The 21,444-nt window shown below is 38.0% G+C and overlaps 1 protein-coding gene across 4 annotated transcripts in view; it reads left to right on the top strand.

The window, feature by feature from the left end:
* The window catches only part of nbeab (neurobeachin b), a 210,987-nt gene that overhangs the window by 102,095 nt on the left and 87,448 nt on the right, over nt 1-21,444 (top strand). For all 4 annotated transcript variants that reach the window (XM_044120829.1, XM_044120830.1, XM_044120828.1 and 1 more), the window contains 7 exons: nt 3,662-3,822; nt 5,060-5,186; nt 6,526-6,653; nt 11,508-11,569; nt 16,398-16,462; nt 18,518-18,626; nt 20,916-21,082. In XM_044120829.1, the coding sequence (XP_043976764.1) occupies nt 3,662-3,822; nt 5,060-5,186; nt 6,526-6,653; nt 11,508-11,569; nt 16,398-16,462; nt 18,518-18,626; nt 20,916-21,082 (819 nt within the window). The remainder of the gene's footprint in view (nt 1-3,661; nt 3,823-5,059; nt 5,187-6,525; nt 6,654-11,507; nt 11,570-16,397; nt 16,463-18,517; nt 18,627-20,915; nt 21,083-21,444) is intronic.

Here is a 21,444-nt window from a genome sequence, read left to right as displayed (position 1 = left end):
GCTGGTAGATTTGCAGTAGTGCCTGAAATTGTTTTTTGGATGCAGCTAGTTCTCCATAATGTTCAAAGCTTTGGATATTGTTGGATAATCTAGCCTTGTTTAAAACTTTTCCACAACTTTATCACTGACATGTTGGGTGTGGTTCTTAAACTTCATAATACTATTTAACTTTTGTCACTTTTGGTTTTGTATTCCTTTCCAATGTTGCTTGGTCATTCTTTATCTGGCTTTGGTTTCCCTTTGTGCAACTATCACTGAATTATTTTAATATTTTTACCTCAGTTAATTCCCTAATTAATGCTACTAATTGAACTCAAATGGACCCAGATTTTATTCCTTTCTCGTCACTTCCCTCCTTTTTTTTTCCTTACAGGTTTTCTTTATTTTAGGTCCTTCCTATGTTTTGTTGGAGATCTTTTTCATTGCTAAGTTTCTATTTAAATTAAATATTCACTGAGATTGACCCTCCTGGTCTGTTGTCTGCGCTTGGCTCTCCACAATCAGTTGGTGCTTGTCCGTCCGTGACAAAATGTGAAATAGTTTGCTAGATGTTAATACTTTTGTAAGGCACTGTAAGCACAGTGCTTTACATTTTCTCAATGTTTCTTAATAAAGCCCTGTAGATTAGAATCTTCTCTGGGATTTATAAAGGGAATATTTCTTTGGTTACACTTTCAGAAGCCATGGATTTCATTAATATTCATCCTGCGATTAATCCTTGCTTTATTCTCTGCAACTCAATTAAGACAATCCTATTAATAAAATATGTACTAGATAATCTATACATGATTCATGAGCACTAGACTTATGAATTATTCATGAAAAGAGGTCTATGTTTTAGCAACATCCTGCTGATCTAATCCAACATCTCGACCGGGCAGAAAGAAATGCTTACTTCTCCGATAACTTTGGGAAGCAATAATAAATTCACACATGGTTTCTACAATTAATAACATGCTGGTGTTGGTCTAAAATTTAACAGAGTATAACTGTAGATAGCTGTACTAAATAAATAACACTTGTCATCAGTGTTCTTCAGAGCACAGCCTTATTCCTGATGGTATAAATATTTTAGTAAGCTCCCAAGCACTTCTTGAATATCTCTTCTTTATTATTCTGTGGATTTTGATCCAAGTTTCAAATAATTTGCTTTACTGCTGTTGTCTGTATAAAATACATATTTGGCTGTCCACTGGGCAGCCAAATATGTTCACTGTATATACAGTTTTTGTAGCTCATCTACAAAACAAAAGAAAAAAATACTTTGATTAATAAAATATCAATGTTTTAACAAACTTGGGCAAACTTTGCAGTGTAGTAGAGGAGAATATGGACAAGTGGTAATAAACCACCCATAAATGGTTTGCTTCTAGCTCAGCGTGCTTCTTGCTCGTGATCTGGGAGATTGAGTGTGGATATAAAACAGCCACAAAAGACGACAAAAGTGTGTGTTGTTTTGCAGACGAAGGATATCTGGGGATTTGCTTCAGATGACAACAGGCTTAGCTTGTGACAGTGCAAAGGTCTGGCCTTTGTCACCCAGAGTAACTGCAGGATATTGAACGAGACATTATCTGGCACCTTCACAAACTCAAAGGCCAACTGCAGACCCGATAAGGACAAGCTTCTCTTCACTGTCAGGGAGCTGCAGCAGACCCAAAGTCACTACCCTTATTTTTAAGTCCTTGGCAAGAAAAAGACTGCATGCGAAGAGACTTTGAGTTACTGTGCTGCCTGTTTTCTTTTGAAAGGTCATGTACAGGTTTTATTTTGATCTTCCACATGCTTTCTGTCACATTTTTTTTTTATATATAAATGACCCGTCCTTTTCCATTTTTAGCAGTATATGATGTATAGTGTAGTACCTTCTATATATGGAAAGAAAATCATAATTAATTTCCTTAGTGTTTTTGTGTATTAAATTAAAAAAGAAAACCTTTTTCCCCTCACAAGTTGTAACTGAGTAGATAATTGAGGTAGAGGTAATTTAATTTCCTAGGGCTTTAACCGTGAGAACTAAAAATAAACTAATTTAATTTACAAGTAAGATTAATTATTTTTATTTTTAGAGCAGAGATTTATGTGTAGGATAAAATACACCACCTCTGTGAAGCAACTCATTTGCTAAATACCTTCTTTATTTATAGCAACCTTCACACTTATTGGTACATCTGGGAAATGCATGTAAAAGTCTTGAAATAAATTATATTTTAATTCGAAAGCATACACCATTCAAGCTCACCATTTTTAAATTTTTGAAAATACACACAAAAAATGTTTGGCATTTTAAGGGACAACAGTGAGAGCAAATTCAAATTTATAGTGCGAATTTGATCACAAAACCACAAACCTCTTTAGAGAGCTTTTAGCTGGGAACGTTTCAAGTTTAACATGTTAAACATCAAAACGCATCTTCATTTCTTATTTTTCTTTTTGATTTGCTTTTCCATTTTATTTACTTTCCTTGAATGGGGGTGAATCCATAGTCTTGGAATTAAATTTTTTTAGTTTTTGTTTTTTGTTTCTGTTTTCAGTGAAACAAAATCTATTTAATTCCAAATCTAACAACATACAAGGAAACTACAAAAAATATGCATGTGCATTTAGGTTTTCCTTTTTTTTTTTGGTCCTAACCACAGTCCTGTTAGTAATATTCTCACAGCTGCTCTTTTGGAGATTGAATGTTTTTCTTTCTTTTTTTTCTTGTTTTACTGTCACAGAGGGACGCTGGTAGCAAAAAGCAGATGTAGAGGAAAGAGAGTAGCTCGAAAGCAAATCTTTACATGTACCGTATTTACTTATGAATAACCAAGTGTATTTTTTTAAATGCTATAGGTTAAAAGATGCATTTACAAGTCAGGATGTTTACTTTTCACATGCCCTCCCTAATGAGTGGGCATGCTTAGTCTGTCTGACTCGAAAAGCAGTAAGACATGAAAAACAGAACTACTTTCTACTGTTTCTTACATCACCTAGACATAATAATTGATTTATTTCTATTTTATGTAAAATAGTTCCTTTTTTTGGAACAAAAGTTAAGAAATTTTAGTCATAGTCAGTACAGGTCCTATGTCCTAAATTTTTTAGTAATTAGGTATTTATGTTATTTGTATGAAAAGGGCATTGTTAATACAAAGCGCCTCACAGTAAATAAAAACATAAAAAACAAATAAAACTGAACTAAACACGATAAAGTACAGAAATGTATAGAAAGTAGAGTTGAAATTAGTTTGAATAACAGAAAATGTAATTATAAACATTTAGATTCTTAGCATTAAAAGTAAAACCACAATTAAATTAAAAAAGTTATACTTAAATGTTGGACTGGCAGATACTTGAAAGACTTTATAAAAAAATGCTTAATCATTCTTTGGCCATTTTTTTGTATATTAAACAAACATGCTAGTTTCACATAAAGTTCAGCCCTTTTTTCATCTAGTGGGTGCCATAAGTGAAATCATATGAATATTTCACTCGTGTTTTACAATTGGAGTTTTGTCTGTCTTTCTCTCCTGTGTTATATTAGGTGTTTTATTTTTTTTTTCTTATATCAGCAGAGATTAAACCCGAAAATGTCATTCTACGTGAAATATTTATTTCATGTCCACACTCTTTTGTTCTTGTTTGTGTGAATTGCACACATTCCTTGTGTTTCCTGTAGGAGTGTGGTGGTTCCCGTGAAGAAAACCTCTCCTGGCAGCTTTGCGGTCAACACACTGGGGTCCAGCAGCACCAGCACCTCCCCTGGGCTTTCAAGCTGCAGCACCCCCAACATCTTTGCCGCTGCCTCTGCAACCCCTAAAAGCATGATCAACACCACCGGTAGGCATAACAAAGGGGACTTGAAGTAGACATACAAAATTTAATAAATCTACATTCCATATTTGATAGTTAATTTTAGGTGATTGTCACTTTAGGTGTGCTTTTCATCCTGGTTATCCCACGGTTTTTTGTTTTCTTTAGGCCACAACAAGAATAGAAACAAAACTGGCCATTTTGATCTCTTGATCCTGCCTTTGCTATCTAAAACCACTAGATGGCTCTCTTTGCTTTCTGTTACCCATCAGCCTCCACTGTCTACAACCAACTTCAAAAATACTGTTCTTCACACATTACTGTACGTCTTCATGCCCCAGATTGAGTCTGTTTGTAATATACTGTAAACTGAAGCCTTTCTAAAAGTGAGAATGTATTTATACGCATATATTCAAATGTAAAATGTACCCCTGCCTGATTTCATTACCTGCCTCTCTTGCTGTCATGCTGATTCTCCTGGCCCTCTTCTCTGGTGAACTGGTTTCTCCTTAGAGCTTATGTTGTCTGCTAGTCTCAAAAAAATCTTTTTAGCACCCAAAACATTCGGAGCTTCCCCACAAGTTCAGTGTGCTAATTTTGGAAAGAAACCTTCCCTCTCCGTTTTGAGCCCCTGGCTCAGGAATGTGAGAAATGCATCCAAATAAAAATGTGCTTTCTTTTAGCTAAAACTGCACATTTACACCCAGACCTCGTGAGCTCCATTTCCCTGATTTTTGCCTTTTAGTGAGAAAAGTTTAAAGGTGACCATCTGCTTTCGTATAAATGTCATGCTTCACGTTTGAATAGGTGTCCTGATAATCACTGCTTTAATTAAAGGTAATTTAGGTGAGGAAATAGTTTTAGTAAATATATATATTTTTTTATAAATTAAATTGTCGACACATTTTGACTTGGCTACAGACAAGAGGGAAACTGATGATTTTAACTGTTGAAATTTGAACTTTTGAAAATTGAGCTGAAGTCTACAGGGTGCCAAACATTTATTTTATTGGACCTATATATATATGTATATAGGTTTTGTGTTTTGTGTTTTAGAGTATTAGAATATTACAATGTGGTTTTAACATTTAAAATTAAAAAGTTTACATTTAAAACATCCATTCGTTCGTCCATGTCCGCTTAACTTAGCAGATGGGACATATGAAACCAGACATCTAAAACCTATAAAATTTATTTACATTGAATATAGCTAGGAATACTTCTGCTCTTCATAAATGTCGAATACTTTTTTGTTCCCCTGCAGGCGGAGCTGAGGCGGCCTCCGCCTCTGCACCGTCTTCCACCAGTTTTGTCAACGGCGCAACGAGTAAAAATCTTCCTGCCGTGCAAACCGTGGCCCCCATGCCTGAAGACACAGTCGAAAATATGAGGTACAACTTGTCTTTTTAATCTTTTTGCTGTCCTGTGTTGCTAACTCAGTTTGGGACACTGATGGACTACAAAGTTGGGTTTGTGTATTGAATTTTTTATATGTATTTAGAAATCCTAATTGTGTGATTTTATGTGTTTAGAAATCCCCATTTATGTTTATCAAGCCTGACGTGCATAGCTTTGCACATACATCTGGTTAAGACCTTGTCTCACCTCCATACATTCATAAATGCAAAACAAGATCTTTCTCCACAGTCCGTCTTTGTCCAAGTATTGTGCTAGAGGAATAAAAATTTGGTTTCCACGGCTGCAGTAACTAACATCACTTAGGTAGACTCTGAAATCAGTCATATTATTTTCCTCCTGCAGATTGAGAGGAGAGTAAAGCGCCTATTCTAATATATGTGCTCCACAAAATAAATAAGTTAAAAACATTCATTTCTTATATAAATATCTTCATTTTTCTAAGATATTCTTTATTTGTTGATGAAGCATTTTATCTTACAAGGGTTGCATCTTCTCTTTCCGTCTTTATCTTTTGTGAAATAGACCATAATCCACTACCTAAAGGACTGACAACTTCTGAGCCCAAACCCTTTAGCTCTCTGACAGGATTACAGGCAGCCTACGGAGAAGCAGGCCCATCTGTGCGAGTCACCTAAACCTTCAGCTTGCATCCTCCGTTTTATGCCAATGTGTTATGCCTATGCTGTGTTTTCTCAGCTGGCTGTGGGGCAGATTACACTACACATCCATCTAAATCCTACACCAAGCCTTGCTGTCTCTCTCTGTCTATCTGCTTTTTGCTCATCTTAAGAAAGAAAACAAACTACGGGTCTCCTCAGGTTGCCTTATTTTTTTATCTTTGTGTGTACACATAAGAGCACAGAGATAAGCTGAGGCTCGACTCGCATCTCTTTCTGTATTCAGTCTGAGTTGAATAGCTGCATGACTCCAGATTGCTGTTTTTTCTGAAGGTGTTCAGATAACGTCAGGTGGACTCATGCAGTGACTACTGTACGGCTTTTCTTCTCCAGTCCTGAATTACTGTGATCTCCCTTGTAGCCCTGGCCACACGTCTCTCTAAAAAAATCAGCTAGCTGCTTAAATGTGTTCACACAACTTGTTATTGACGTTTCTGTTGATGGCAACCACACTCGTGATATTTGCCTCCTCCACAACCCTGGAAAGCTGATTAACAGCTGGCAGCATTGTGCTTGTTTACCAATTTAGTCATTTCTTTCTGACTATAGCTTGATATGATGTTACAACATTATCTTCATTTTGTTTCAGTTTTACTGAAACAAATATTGACGTATTTTGGTGTTCATTTTACAGTATTACTACAAAATTAGAGAGAGCATTGGAGAAGGTGGCTCCCTTGTTGAGAGAGATCTTTGTGGACTTTGCACCCTTTCTGTCACGGACTCTGCTGGGCAGCCATGGACAAGAATTACTAATCGAAGGTATGGTTTTTGTATTTTAAATGCTGTCTGCTTTCATGTCTCTGTCAGCCTCCTGTTGTACAGTATTAATTTGACTGGCTGCTCCATCGATGTGTGCACCCTCAGCAGAAACCTTGGACAAGAAAGTCAGTTTTTGCACACAAGCAGGAGTTCCTAACATTTCATCTCCTATGAATGTTTGGTTTTCTTTGTCACTCCCTGGATGCAGTTATAAAAATGAAACTGGTTTATTTTTTACAACCAAACAAATAAATCCAGAAGTATTCTTTTTGTTTGGGTTTTTGTAGAATTTTCTTATGACTAGTTAGCAGTTAGGGACTGTTATTGTTATATTTTTAATGGCCAAAATAAAATAAAAAATTGTAGGTATAAACTTATTATTGGCACTAAAATATAAAAATTAGAATGCCTTTTTTAAAGAAAAATAAGATATTACTTTTATGTACCACAAAAATACCTTTTTATGTAAAATTATACATTTTTGAAAAGCTATGTATCATAATAGTTTTTCAGTGCTTGCTATTCATAACAATGCACCTTTTGAACAAAGACTATGAGTTGATATTAGCTGGATAATAAGCTGCGCTATCTTCTTGAGTAACTAGGTTGCAGTTAGCTGCTTAACAGCTTTACGTCAATGAGTGACTGCTCTCACTGTGTTACACATGTGGAAAATTTTCCTAATAGCAGAATTTGTATGTATGAGCTTCCTTTCAGCCAGCAGACCAGTATGCAGCAACAGGTTGGGGAAGCTTGTAGTGCTATGTTGCTTTGTGCTACATCCAACCATTGAAAACTTATGTCATATGTTTTCTGGTAACCCATTTAATAAACTTTAAACATTATGAATGAATTATTTAGCTTTTTGTGTGCGTAATGCTTATGGATTTGAAGGTATCCCAACAATTTTAATCGTCCCTAACGTTCAGTTAGTTGCTCACTGCAAAATTACACAGAAAAACACATCTATGCCATGTCACGGCAGCTTTAGCTTGAAATCATGTCAGAACTTTTTGTACCCAACCTCATGAACTCATATGAAAGAGCGCTTACACACTTCTCCCCAGGCTTTGGCTTGCATTCACAAGATCACGATGGCACTTCAGTCGGCATACACATGTGCGACACTCCGTCTGCAAATGTTTGCCTGGGTGTGCACAGTGCAAATTATATTTGTGGACTTTTTTTTGCCTTTTAACTTGCAAGCCAAAAAAATTTTCGATCCTATCTAATTTTCAAGCTGTTTTCTCGTAGAAGTAAACTTAAACCACTCGTACTCTCAGCAGTAGATGCAGTGGAGTGAAGCCAACTGAAACAATGCGCTCCCTTGACGGTTTTAGAATTCCTTTGACAAAGCATGTGTGCTTTATCTAGATCATAAATTAAAATAAATGTGATTTCTGATATTTTTTTAAAAATCAATTTTTTTTTTCAGTTTGTTGTTGACTCTGAAAATCGAAAAGTAATCCCCTTTACTGAACCGAACTTCGTTTCAAACATTGCACCGACGAGATATTTACTCTCGTACAACATGGTTGCACTACAAACATGTTGAGAAGATGTCTTGGATTGACGTTTGGCTGAGGCTTCTTGCTCAATGTCAAGAGGGAGGAAAGAAAACTCAGGTAGCAAAGCTTTGACAAGTGTGAATATGTCTGTTACCCTTTCACTCACAGTCTGTCAGCAGACTGACCAAGCTGACAAACCAAGGCTGATCTCGGGCTGCAGACTGTAACCCCACAAACAAGGTTGTAGACAGACAGCTGGGTCCTCTGCGCTCTTCACCAGACATGTTTAACCCTGTCTGAGTCTCTAAAACGCACTTTCTGTTCTGGATTAAAATAACTTTATCTGAAATAAGAAGTACACAGATTAATCACTTACACTTAGATGCTTATAGAATGCTTAGCAGTGTTGAGCCACCTCAGAGTGAATTTGCCGTGGTCTGTTTGTGTTTGTGCTCATGCTGATTTTGTACTTTCTGTTTCTCTCTCTACTTTTCTTCCTGGACCTTCCCAGGCACACAGTTGAAATACTGTGCTGCAGTGCAAAGGCGCTCCATTTACCAGTAATTACTGCCCATCCATCACTCTTTTGATTGCCTTGGGTCAAGCCCTCCTGTGCCCCTTGTGCCCTGTTCCCTCACCCTGTTCCTTCACCCCCTTTTCAGATGCGTGGTCACTGCAGCAATTATGTTGAGTGCACTAAGAGCTTCACACTTGGAGTTGGTGGGTAAGGGCTGTGCACGAACACTGCTGCTGTTGTGATGCCTGCCGCCTGCTTCTCGCTGTCCCTTGAGTGGCCCAGCCTGCCGCCACATCACCCCACAATGCCACATTCACCCGTGCCTCAACCCTGCGCTGTTTACAGGAAAGGACTGGCAGGGAGTGTTTAAATAGAATGCATTTAGTTTGTCTACCAGCACAAGGCCAGGGTCAGTCGGCCACCTGACTCCCTTGTCAGACCGGACTGACTTATGGCTCGCATGTCACTGCTATAACAAGGGGTCAAACGTGGCACTCCTTGTACAAGAGAAGGGTCACTTCCTCTTAGAGTACTTACAATATGTTCCTTTGGGTAGTTTCCGCTGTTAAACGGAACAAGAAAAAGACACCTCTAAATGATCAACCCATTTTATTTCGCTATTTTTTGTATTAAAAACAGCTGTGTTTTTAGGTGTAGAAACTTTAACTCCAAGTTAATTTTGCATCTTCAACTGCAATAATTTTCAAAACGAGTTTTCAAGGTTTTAAAGTGTCCTTGCAGTTCTACTCTCTTTTTTTTCTACTTTATTTTCCACTTAGCTGATTGAGATTAGACCTTTTGCATATTTAAATTTACATGTAGTTTAAACTTTAATGTCCTTTTTTGGGAGGTACGTAGATAATTTTTTATCAGATTTGTTTCCTTGCACTGATTCAATTTAAGCACAATGAAGTCCAAACAGTTCCCAAATATTTTGCAATCGCAAAACCGAAGCTAAGAATGGAGTACCTTGCAAATGTATTCATACCTTGTTTTTTTATTTCACAACTTGCCGTGTTACAACAACAAACGACAATGTGTTTGGATAATGGGTGAAATACTAACAGAAAACATTGCATAACAGTGAAATGGAAAGAAAGAAATGCAACTTGTTAGTGTGGTATGTATCTGTGTTTAGCCCAACTGAACTAAGTTCTTTTTAGGAGTACTTTTAACTGTAATTGCAGCTGCAAGTACGTTTGGGTATGTTTCTACCATTGTTCCTCATCTAGAGACTCAAAATATGCTCTTGTATGTTAACCAGGACTCTATCAGATTGAAAGGGAGAGTTTGTAATAGCAATTTTCAACACTTGACATAGATTCTCAATTGTATCCACCTCTGAACTTTGACTGGACCAATCTAGCACATGAAAATACTTTGATCAAAATCCTTCCATCCTAGTTTTTGCTGTGATTTTAGTGAGTTTTGTTGTTCTGGAACTTGCATTTTCATCCCAGTCTCAAGTTTATGCAGAGAGAGTTGCATCAAAAAAGGTATGTTTCACACATACAATTTAGCATGTAGGCCAAAAATGCCTAAAGGTTTTAGTCTCACCCTTATTTTCTATTTGCTGTCTTCCCTGCATTACTGGTGCAAAATTACAAACAGGACTTTTTATGGCTTTCTTTCAGTAACGGCTTTCTTCTTTCAGTTGTCGCGTCGACAGATTCCCCCACTTGAGATGTGGGTCTCCTCGGCTCCTTTAGAGCCGCCACAGGCTTCTTGGCTTGTTTTCTGGTGAATGCTCTCTCCGCCTAGTCTGTCGGTTTATGTGGGTGGCCATGTCCTGGTAGGTTTGCAGTTGTGCCATACTCTTTCCATTTTTGGATGATGGACTGAACCTAATATTATGTTATATAATGTAACCCTGCTTTAAACTTGTTCACAACCTTTTCTCTGAGCTGTCTGATGTTTTGCTTGGTCTTTGTGATGCTTTTCTCTCCATATTGCTCTTGCATAAACATCTGAGGCTTTCACAGTTGCATTTACTCAGAAAATGTATAACTAATCAATTGGCTTCTTGTGGCTATTGGTTACAATGGATTTTTATTTAGCGGCATGGCAGTGAAGGGATTTGAAAGCAAATGCTATTTTGCAAGATGTGTTTTAAAACTATTCAGCACTTTCCTTCCACTTGAAAATTCTGTTCTACTTTTTACAGAAAATTGGTAACAGACTCTAAAGCTTTGGTTGTAACAAACTGTGAAAATGTTCCAGGGATATGGACACTTTTGCAAGGCTTTATAGTCTCTTTTATCACCCAACCCTGTCTTTTGAACCAAAGCATGGGTACGATATTGAGTTTTAGTCTGGCTCATCTTTAATTAGTCCTTGAGAGTTACTTTCACTGCTGATTGCACCTCTCATGATTCTCTCCAGGTGCAGCAGAAAGGCGCAGAATATAAAACCAGTTGCAGGCAGCGTTTCTACAAATGAGCTTTTCACACCTGTCCATGTTTCATTAGAGTTGTCTGCTTCGGTGGCTCACCGTCTGCAGGACGGAGGCTGGGGAAGAAGCTGTGAATGTCTGCTGTGAGCGTGTGGAATGTGTAAATGTAGATGTGGTTGTGTGAAGAATTCTTATCTGTTACAGATGTTGCTTAAATAGTTTAATGGCAAATTGGAAGCACAGCAAAGAGTTTGATGCCAGATCCAGTGGTGAATCCAGGTGAAATTTTAATGTCTGTGCTGCATTGTTTATCTTTAAGACATCATCTTCTGTCTTAACTAATGCAGTAAATATTGATCCTCAAAGATTCTCTGTTTAAAACACGTCTACCTACATTCCTGATTCATATCTACTCTTTTCATCTGCTGTCTTGATAGGTCTCGTATGTATGAAGTCAAGCACCTCAGTAGTGGAGCTCGTCATGCTTCTTTGTTCTCAGGTAAAAAAAAAGTTATATATTTATATATATTCCCCCATCACCCCTTGAAAGCCTTTCTTTTTTTCTTTTTTCTTTTCCTTGGAGTGCAAGTTGTCTTATTTATCTTGGAGCTTAAGCTATCCTGTGCATATCATTTTAGTTCGCTTTCTCCAAGCAAGCTGCCCAAGCCAATCAGAGACATACAGCTTTCTGACAGTCCAATGACTTTCTCGCTACACCCGGGAGCACTAATCCCAAACCTTCCTTTAAGAAAATGAGCCCCACCTCATGTCCCTGCAAGTGACTGATCACCTCTGAGCTGACCCTCTGAATCCCTTGTTAAGCCCATGTTTTAGAGAAGGTCAGAGCCCTGATGTAGCAGTTACAACAGGAGATATTTAACATACCTTTTGTCAGCCCATCAGTCTTGCTTCAGGAGCCCATAAGGAAACCATTACTTGGTGCCTCTCTGTGGATCCAGACTGCAGGGCCTGAGACTAGAGGAGGTAGATCGCCACTGTGCTCTCTCCATGGCATCCAAAATCCAAAGTGTTGTGCAGCAGGGATCTCAACCTATGTTATATGGAGACCATTATTCAGGAGCTTTCCTAAAAAAAACAAAAAAAAACAAAAGTGCATAGATGGGGCAGCCAGAACTGAAATATTGTTGCTCTTGTGATAGTTGTTGAAGGGCTACTTTTTGTGATGTTTCTTGGTCTGTGAAGTATCTATGGTGAGCTGTCTTTCCAGCTCTAGGATTTATTGCAGATGAAAGCGTCAGCATGCTGTTAAGGGCCTGAGTCCATCCCCCCTTTTAAACAGATAGCATTACTGAGGCTCCAGAGGTTCCTGCCATTAGGGGCTCTGGGGATGAAACCCAGGCTGAGATATTGATCAGACCATGAGACCTTGAAACTGGACTATACAGCTGGGTGTCTACAGCCTTTCAACTAGAGATGAGGTATTACCTCCTAACTCTGCTCTGTTCATAATCAATCTACTTATCTTAGCAACTAATATGATTGAAAAATAATAATGCTATAATGGCAATTTTTTTCTCCTTCTTTAAGCCTTGGCTCAGGGGAAAGCTAGCTGGTAAAACGCACTGCTTTTCTGCAATTTGAAGGGTGATTTGGCAAGATAGTGACTCTAGTTTATCAGCTAGTGATTATGTATGTTGCAAGTAATATTTACTCAGTCTCAAACAAGAAAATTAGCACAAAACGTGAAACATGAGTAGCTTGGATGACCTGCACAAAAAAACGCAATCTTGACAAAGACCATAAAAGGCTATGAAAATGATGGAAAGCACCAGATAACCCTTTTCTCACATTTTGACACCTCATGTGATAGAAACTAAACAGACTTGAGCAAATATTTGTACTATTACTTGATTGCAGCTTTTGATAGAGCAAAAAATCTTTTACTTTCAAAGATTTACCAGTTGCACAAAATTTGATAATAATTTTAACACTTTTCATGGTCAGATGGCATGTATTGACTCAAAAGGACTTTGGAAAAGGCTCCTAATTAAAATCTTTGGGAGCATCTCAGGTGATTTTTAAACAACGCAGCAGGTTTTTCTGATGCAGTCTGAGCGTTGGCTGACACCTCCTCGACATGCCAGCTTTGACACATTCCTTACATATTTCAGCTTTAATGTTTTAGGACAGCCAGGAGGGCATTTAGCTGACCTTTAGTCCTTCTCTGTTTTGTGGACTGTCAGTTTTATGAATAAATTAGTGCTAATGATCTGCCTTTTCTTATTTATGCATACTAATCATGGCAATCATGGTGTGGTTGGCCTCGTCTGCAGACACTGTGTGTCTCTCCTCAGCCTGGGCAGCTGAATGAAAAGGTCAAGCAGCTCTGTTTTTTGTAACAGCTTAAACATGTACGGGGGGCTTGGGGGGTTCTAGAGTGGAGCCACAGAGATTTACTGATGGAAGGCCCCCAGATGTGGAGACTATAACAGAGCAAAGCTGAGCAGATAAAAGCAAAGGCTCCCTCATACTGACAGGTTGGATTGAAACACCACAAATACTTAAAGCCCTGCTGAATTTCAGGAAGATGAAAGTGGGAGGAGAGTGATTCTTCTAAAGACCTAAAAGCTGTTTACTAGGATGGGAGTTTTGGGATTTTAGGCGATTTTGTTTTTTCTCAAAGCTTAGACCAAAGAATGGCAAAATATATCCTAGTAAAGCCAGACTACAATTGTTCTTTATTGCTGGCAGTTTTTATTTTTACTATTAGTATATTTTCTGATTTAAATATTCTTTGTAGAGTAAGTTTAATTAGAGGTGCCGCATTCTGGTCAGGCTCTGCAAGTCCTGCATCTTTTTCCTTTAAGGGGGAGCGTGTCAGCCGTGATTCACTTCAAATGAGCACCAGACGACTTTTAAAAAAAATCTGCAATCAAAGACAGCCTCTATAGCGAGTTTTTCTCTCTTGTAAAAGACAGAAGAAAAAGAAGTAGAAAGTCTCTGAAGTGCTATCTCAGCTGTCAACATGCATTCCTTAGACAAGCAAATAGCAAATTTGACTCGCTCACGCCTTACCTCCACTGACCTGCTGCCACTTTCCTGGCATCTCCCCGAATGTCACATCTGCCTTGATTTCCGTATTTACTTTTGTCACGTGAGCGCGGTGAGAGGGAAACCTTGGACGACTGGGCATACATGATCCCTGTCTAAATCAACAACAGCCTACTTCTAGGCAGATACTGTATGTGAAGAAAGGAGGTCATGGAGAACATTTGGAGCCCAGATGCTCAGCAGTTTGTCAGCACCATATCGCTGACTTAAAGCATCATGGGGTCAGACTGTGTAGTCTTGCATGAACCAGAATGTGTCAGTCACGACAACTGTTCACAAAAGCATTTGCCCATACATAATAATGTCAGTGTCAGTTATTCTGATATACACAAGGAAGGCTGCTAACCGTGTACAGACAGAGTAAAGCGTTTGTCACTGTTTTGCATCTGTTATATTTTAGATCTGCGAATAATTGCTCCACTTATAGAAGAACATGGTATGTTCTTCTGCCAGACTTAAATAGGGTTAGAACTGCACACCAATATTAATTTTAGACATAGATCAGTAGAAAAAGTATTTTTCAAGTGATTTCATTCACTAAATGAAAAAGCGTGACACTGTAATCACTTGTTTTTAAATCATGAATCACCTTTTCTAAACTACATTCTTTGGAAATCTGAATTGAATTTCATCTCATTACATCCCATAATTACTAGCAGACCTGTGGAATCAGGAAGTTGCATAAATATAACTAGTCTAACAGCATGAATTAGGCTAAAAGATCCCAAAAGGCAGCACCTCATGCCCTGATGTAAAGGAATTTAAGAACAAATGAGATACTAATTCAGCAACATCTGTCAGTCTGGAAAGGGTTACTGAACCATTTTTGGGACTTTAGTGAAACACAGTAAGAGTCGGGTTTTTCACTAAGGACCGGAGAACCTTTCCTGAAATATCTGCCCTGGCACAACTACCTCAAGAGGGCATTGACTATGAGTCTAGTAGTAAGTCATAATAGAACCCAGAACATCATCTGAAGAAACTACAAGCCTCACTTCACTCTGTTAAGGTCAGAGTTCATTATTCAAAAATAGGAAAAAAGAGCAAAACTGGCATCCATGGGAGACTTCCTCCTGTTACATCTGGAGAAAAACTAACAGTGTATCAGAAAATTAACAAAAGACCAACAGTTACAAATCTTAGTGGCATTGGGATGGTTTGGTACTACTTTTACTCATGATCTCATCATCACCCACACATTACTGTAGTAATGCAAGGGTGATTTTTGAGCTCTACCACAAAGTGCTGAAGGACAGTCAGCCAGCAGTTTACGACTTTAAGCTCAAACACACACGAGTTATGTGACAGGACAACACACCAGCAAGTTTATGTCCTATTGGCTCAAAGAAAACTAAATAAAAGAGGTTAGAAATGGTCTAGTCAAACTCTGGACTTAATGAGATTAAGGTCCTGTTGCCTGATCCTAAACAGGCCTTTTCTATTAATTGCCAATATTTATTGTATAGTGTTTATGGTGATTAAATTACTCTGTGTGATTGCTGAGCATGAATAAAGCTTCTTATCTTCAGATACTCTTGAATTATGTATTTGCTCAAAGCCTTTAGGAACTCAAAGATTTTCTTGTTGTTTTCTGCCTGCCCCTCCCTTTTCGTGAACCGCGGCCTTCTCTGTTTTCTCTTTCATTTGCACCTCAGAAAGGTTACAGGAAAGCTGAGTTTCCCACAGTGAAAGGCACACTCTCAAACTGCTTTTTAATCATTTCCAGAGCCTGTTGTGAGACGGCAAGTGCTGGCACTCCAGCCGGGCCGCGACTCGGATCCGTTCCAGGAGCACACTTCAGGGCTCACTGAGCCTGCTCAGTAATCTGTCACTGTAAGGGACGGAGGAAATGGCTGTATTTAAGCGAGAGGATACAATTTCATCCCACAATTACATCTCTCCTGTGTTTACAGATCTTTTCACAGAGGAAGAAAGCATTGCCTCACATGTGGTGCAGAATTTCAGCTTTTTATAGAAATCATTTTTTTTTCTTCAAAGGATATATCAACTAAATGCTTTCTTTACCCACTTGAATTTCAAGCTGTGGGATGTAATCTAAATTACACTTGAAATATGTATATCAAGTGTAATTTAGCAGTGCAAAAAAGGAAAAGATTTAGTTACATAGTGGATCAAAATAGTACCTCATCATCTACTTTAACATTATAGGATTTGACTTTATAATAGACTTTTACTTTATTGTAATTATGCAATTATGCTGGTTTGAATGACTATCTCTTTTTTTTTTTTTCCAGGAGTGGCAGAACTCCATTCAGAAGAATGCTGGCCTCGCTTTCATTGAGCTAATAAATGAAGGAAGGTAATTCAACCATTCATTTCAAAATCACACAGCACAGCAGCGGTTTTATGTTGACATTTATTATCAAAATGTACAGTTTATCATTTTCGTCTTGGCAGACATAAAGAGGCTGTTAAGCTAAGTGGAGCAGTGGAGCTAAGCCCTAAATCTTTGATCTCTTAGTGAAGACTAAAGGCATATAAGCTGTTTTACTTGAATTACGAATAACAACACTGCAGAGCATCTCTCTTGTGTTGTCTACCTCAATTTGTTCATTTCTTCTTCCTCCTCTCTTTCCGTGTTTGGGTGTGGCCAGACTCAGAGTTTTTCTGAGCAGATCAGGGGCAGCTCAGCCTCCTTGTCCATCTGTTGACCCATCTGGCCCGTCCTCCTGCATGCCCAGGCTCTAGACTCAGTCCAAGCAGGTTTCTCTCTGTCCCCTGCTGGCCCTAGAACAAAGAAGTTCAGTTGGTGGGGCCACACGGCGCTGTCCAGGGTGCTGCTGACAGACGCATAATTTTCCAGTCTTGCACTAGACTGTGTCCACCTAACCTGCTTAACTAGACAGATCTACAGGAACCGGCTGGTAAATCTGTTTGCTTTACAAGGCGTGGCTGACACCGATGTTGTTCCTGCTGTATTTACAAAGACACATTACGCAAGTAGATGATTTTTGTTTTTTTCTTTTTAATAACGCAGCTGCCCATATCAATCACTGAAAAGATGCCTTCAATAGGTGGGTTAGATGGTTATTTTATAATCTCATTAGATCTTTTTCAAATATGTCAATTTGAAAAAGTCAGATCTGGACCTTTTTCAGCAGTTTTTTTTATGGGAGGTTTTATAGTAACAGAAAAATATCAGTACCTTAATCCATTTATGTTATGTTTCTGCAGATATTTTATAAGATGTAGGGATCTGAAATGCACTCCAGCCAGTGATAAATTAATACAAACATTAACAATAAAAACACCTTTACCTTTTCAAAGCTACGTACAAACATAGAAACATTAGTTGTGAAATCTTCACTTTCAGCTTTTTCTTTTTTTTTTTGTGTTCTGCTTTTTTATTGTTCTTTATGTGCATGTAGCAAAAATACCTGGTGGATAACAGATATCTATTTTCCATCTCCAACTGGAACTTGTCAACTCACTTTCTCATCTATTCTTGGTTTCGAAACAAAGCTTCACGTTGTCAGCTTCTCTCTTTGAACTGTGAACTCCTGTCTGTTAATGAGTGCTTGTCAACAGTTAAAGAGGCGAGAGCAGCTGATGACTGTAGTCTCCAGATTAATGACTCTCTTTGGGGACAGAAGACAATAGTAAAATCTGTATGAGGCTGTAGAGAAGAACAAGAGCCTTTTTAATTAAAACAAAACTTGCCTAATGGTGTGTGAAATAGGTTGTAATCTTCCAACATATCTGCAGTGAATTTATTTGTTGAAGTTGTTTTTTTAGGTGGTACAATTTAAATGTTAAAAGCTGTTACCCAAGGATGTCTAGATTAGCTTTCTCAGCTTTGCAGGCACTAGGCAGGTTCTCTGAATGGGTTTTTTTTTTCTTTCAAAACATCAAACTCTGCAGAACAGGGTTCAGTGGTGACTTCTTTTGTTAATAGTACAGAAGGCTCAATCACTGACTTTTATTGTTGTAGTACAGCCAGACAAAAGTGGCCAATTACTTACAGTGTTTGGCAGCTATATTCACACCCCTTCATTGACCTTTTGCATTGCAACAATCTTCAGATTAGTTTTAAAGTCACTTTTTGTCTCAAACCTTGTGTCAGATTTATGTATTTTTTGCATGACTTGTAGCGGGACTTCTTATTTGCCTAGTTAATGCTCTTTTTGCTCTGCCTGCCATATGACTAGAAAGGTGGATATGAGTAGAAATATGTGTTTCTTGGTCTTTGTGATGCAGTTTACTTACAAATATTCTCCAAGAAAGTACTGATGCTTTTACAGAACAGCTGTAATAACAGCGAGTTTGAATTTCACATAGTGTTCCATTTGACTATATTTCTCACATTTCCTCATAAATTGCATTTGTAAAAAGTGTCTGCTGTGCAATGTTGAAGGCTTCTGTGCCATGCCATGAAGGACCACATTGTTCGCGTTGCCAACGAGGCTGAATTCATCCTGAACAGACAGCGAGCTGAGGACGTCCACAAACATGCAGAGTTTGAGGTATCAACTTTTATTCCACCTCAAGTTAAATGCCAACATCATCAATGATTTTCATGTAATTGACTTTTATTATTAATGGTTCGTTTCTAAACTATATCTACTTCAGATTATTAGATTTTTTTGTATGCTGTGAAAATACAATTTTATTTTGAGCACTTTCTGATGGGCACTTAACAAATTCCATTACTGTAAAATAGCTATTCAACTTTACAATCTTAATAACAGGGTTCTATTTAGTATTGACTCTTTTCACTGTTACAATTTTTGTAGCATTAGCCAAGCAATATCTAAGCAAGAATATTTTATTACTGGTGACCAGCTAACTCCAGGGATTACTATTAAGAGTGTATTCAATTGTTTTCCTCAAATTACATTTGAAATGTAATATAAATGTAAACTTCAATTAAACACAATATCACAAAAGTTTCTAAGTTTGATAGTAACATGTTACAAAAAAAGGGATTTATTCACAGAGCCTTGTAAAAGTGTTCATACTTTTAATTTTTTCCTCACTTTTCCAAGTTACAACCACAAACCTTGATGTATTTATTGGGATTTTATGAGATAAAAAGGAAGGAAAAGGAAGAGTGAGTTTCACAGGGTTTTCTTTTCAAATAAACATCAAAATTTCTCATTGATTTGTCTTTAGCCTTGTCCTGCTGTGAGGTTTACATCCTCAGTCCATTATTTATGTTCAAGATTGTCCTAAATTTAGCCTCCTCACTAAACTGGTCAGCTTTCCAGGCCCTGCTAATATAAAGCTGGGCCTGGGTTTGTTCCGGATAAGCTTGTAGGGCAGGAAATACAATTTTAAATATATCCGAAGGCAATCGGTTGCTCTGGATTACACTTTTAGAGTATCTGCGTAAACACAACTGAATAAAAAAATGTTCTGTACTTTATTGGTACAAAGTCAGCAAAATCATGCACTGTTCTCTTTCCACTTCACAATTTGAAGCATAAATGTCCCAATAAAAAGCATTAAACTTTTAAAGTGACCAAAGCTGGGAAAGTTGTAAATGCAGGTGTGAATACTTTGCAAGACATCAGAATGTAAGTATTTTTGCATCTCTACAAACCTCAACTCAAACGCTTCATTCACCTCTGTTAACAGCGTGTACATTTGAACGATGACATGTTTCTTATCTTAGAAAAGCAGCCAGCCACAAGCAGCTTTTTGATATACAGTTCTTGAGAATCCTTGACCCACTAGATAAACTGGAAGAGACGACTAGATATGTGGTGTCAAGGGAACGGGGGAGGAGGGAAGACGTGTACCTGGCCCTATCCGTCCTGTCTGCCATCTCTAGACAGCTTACACTTTTCATCTGGGGCTGACATTACTTTATTACCCACTCTCAATGATTGAAGATTCAGGTTACAGATAAGACACTTTTACAATTAAGCTGGTGTCAAGGAGAAGCGTCATATACTTTAAAGTGATAAATAATGTTTGATATTTGTCATAGAGTCACGTGGTAATGCAGGGTGACAGGCAGCGATTGAGTTATTTGCTTTATGAGGAATATGTTGAAGTATAATGTCTGACAGAATTCAAATTTAAAGCAGGAAATTCAATTAACTTCCAGCTTCTGTTAGCAAATTAGATTGTGAATATTAGCAAGAGTCCCCTCAGGGTGGAAGAGTAAGACAATCTTATTTTAGAAGCAAAGACAAGAGCTGTTCTAGTTTACTTTCAACCACCTGGAACCCTTCTACTGCCCCTAAATCAGGAAAATTATTTTTGCACTAATATACCAATTTATTTTATATTTATTTATTTTTTTTATTTAAGTAGTATTTTAATAGCATTGTTGCTTTAGAAAATGGCTCTATTTCTATATTTTGCACAATTTCTGTACAGCAAGCCATTTAATTTTTCATATTGTCAATGTAGTTTTGTAAATGGCAATGTACCATATTTTGTGGTACTATTAACATTTTTTCTCTAATAGCAGCGTCCACAGCTACCTAGCAGGGAACCTCATCTGTCTGCAGTTTGGGAATGAACTACCTCCATGTGCTCTCTTTGATTTATAACACTCCTCTAAGGCAGCAGAGATACATCTTTCAACTGTCCGCTAATATCTTTATGCACTCAAGTGTGGTGAATGAAGCCATAACATTCCTCATCGTGACAAATGCTCTATTAGAAGAAATATATTATTCTGACTTTATTCAAATGGAACCTTTTTGAATGGTGTTAGTTCAATGTCAGGCATGGCTTTTTGGGAAAGGACACCGTGCAAACAAGGTTAACACTGTTCTTTTGTTCTTTATGTACATTAGTCCAGCTGTGCACAGTATGCTGCAGACAGGAAAGAAGAAGAGAAGATGTGTGACCACCTGATAAGTGCTGCTAAGCATAGAGATCATGTCACAGCCAATCAACTGAAGCAGAAGATTGTCAACATCCTCACCAACAAGCATGGGGCGTGGGGTATACCATGCCAAAGGTAGGTTTTTACCTGTGGGTCAAGTTAAGTCTTAAACATCTGCCATTGATGTGCAATGTTAGGTTCGAGCTTCAGGAGCATCAAAAGTTTCTTGCTTACAGTGATCTTCAGTCAATTGATGGGAGCACCAGTTAATATAATTTTCCCAGGACTCGATAGGGTTAGCAGTTGGGTCACCAAACGCAATTACAGTGTGGAGTGGCCTAATTCCCAGGGGACAGTTGATTGGCTAGTCATCCTACATACATTGGTGGGAGCAATTTGGGGGGTTGGGGTTTCTTTTTTTGTACCATTGTCCAGGTTTTGATTGACATTTTGCAAAACAAAGCATATCACCTGCTGGAAGCAGCTGGACTTCCCCA

The sequence above is a fragment of the Gambusia affinis genome, linkage group LG06 (genome assembly GCF_019740435.1).
Source record: "Gambusia affinis linkage group LG06, SWU_Gaff_1.0, whole genome shotgun sequence".
Classification (NCBI taxonomy): Eukaryota; Metazoa; Chordata; class Actinopteri; order Cyprinodontiformes; family Poeciliidae; genus Gambusia; species Gambusia affinis.
The sequence above is the reverse complement of the archived record's forward strand: the minus strand, read 5'-3'. Positions and strand labels throughout refer to the sequence as shown.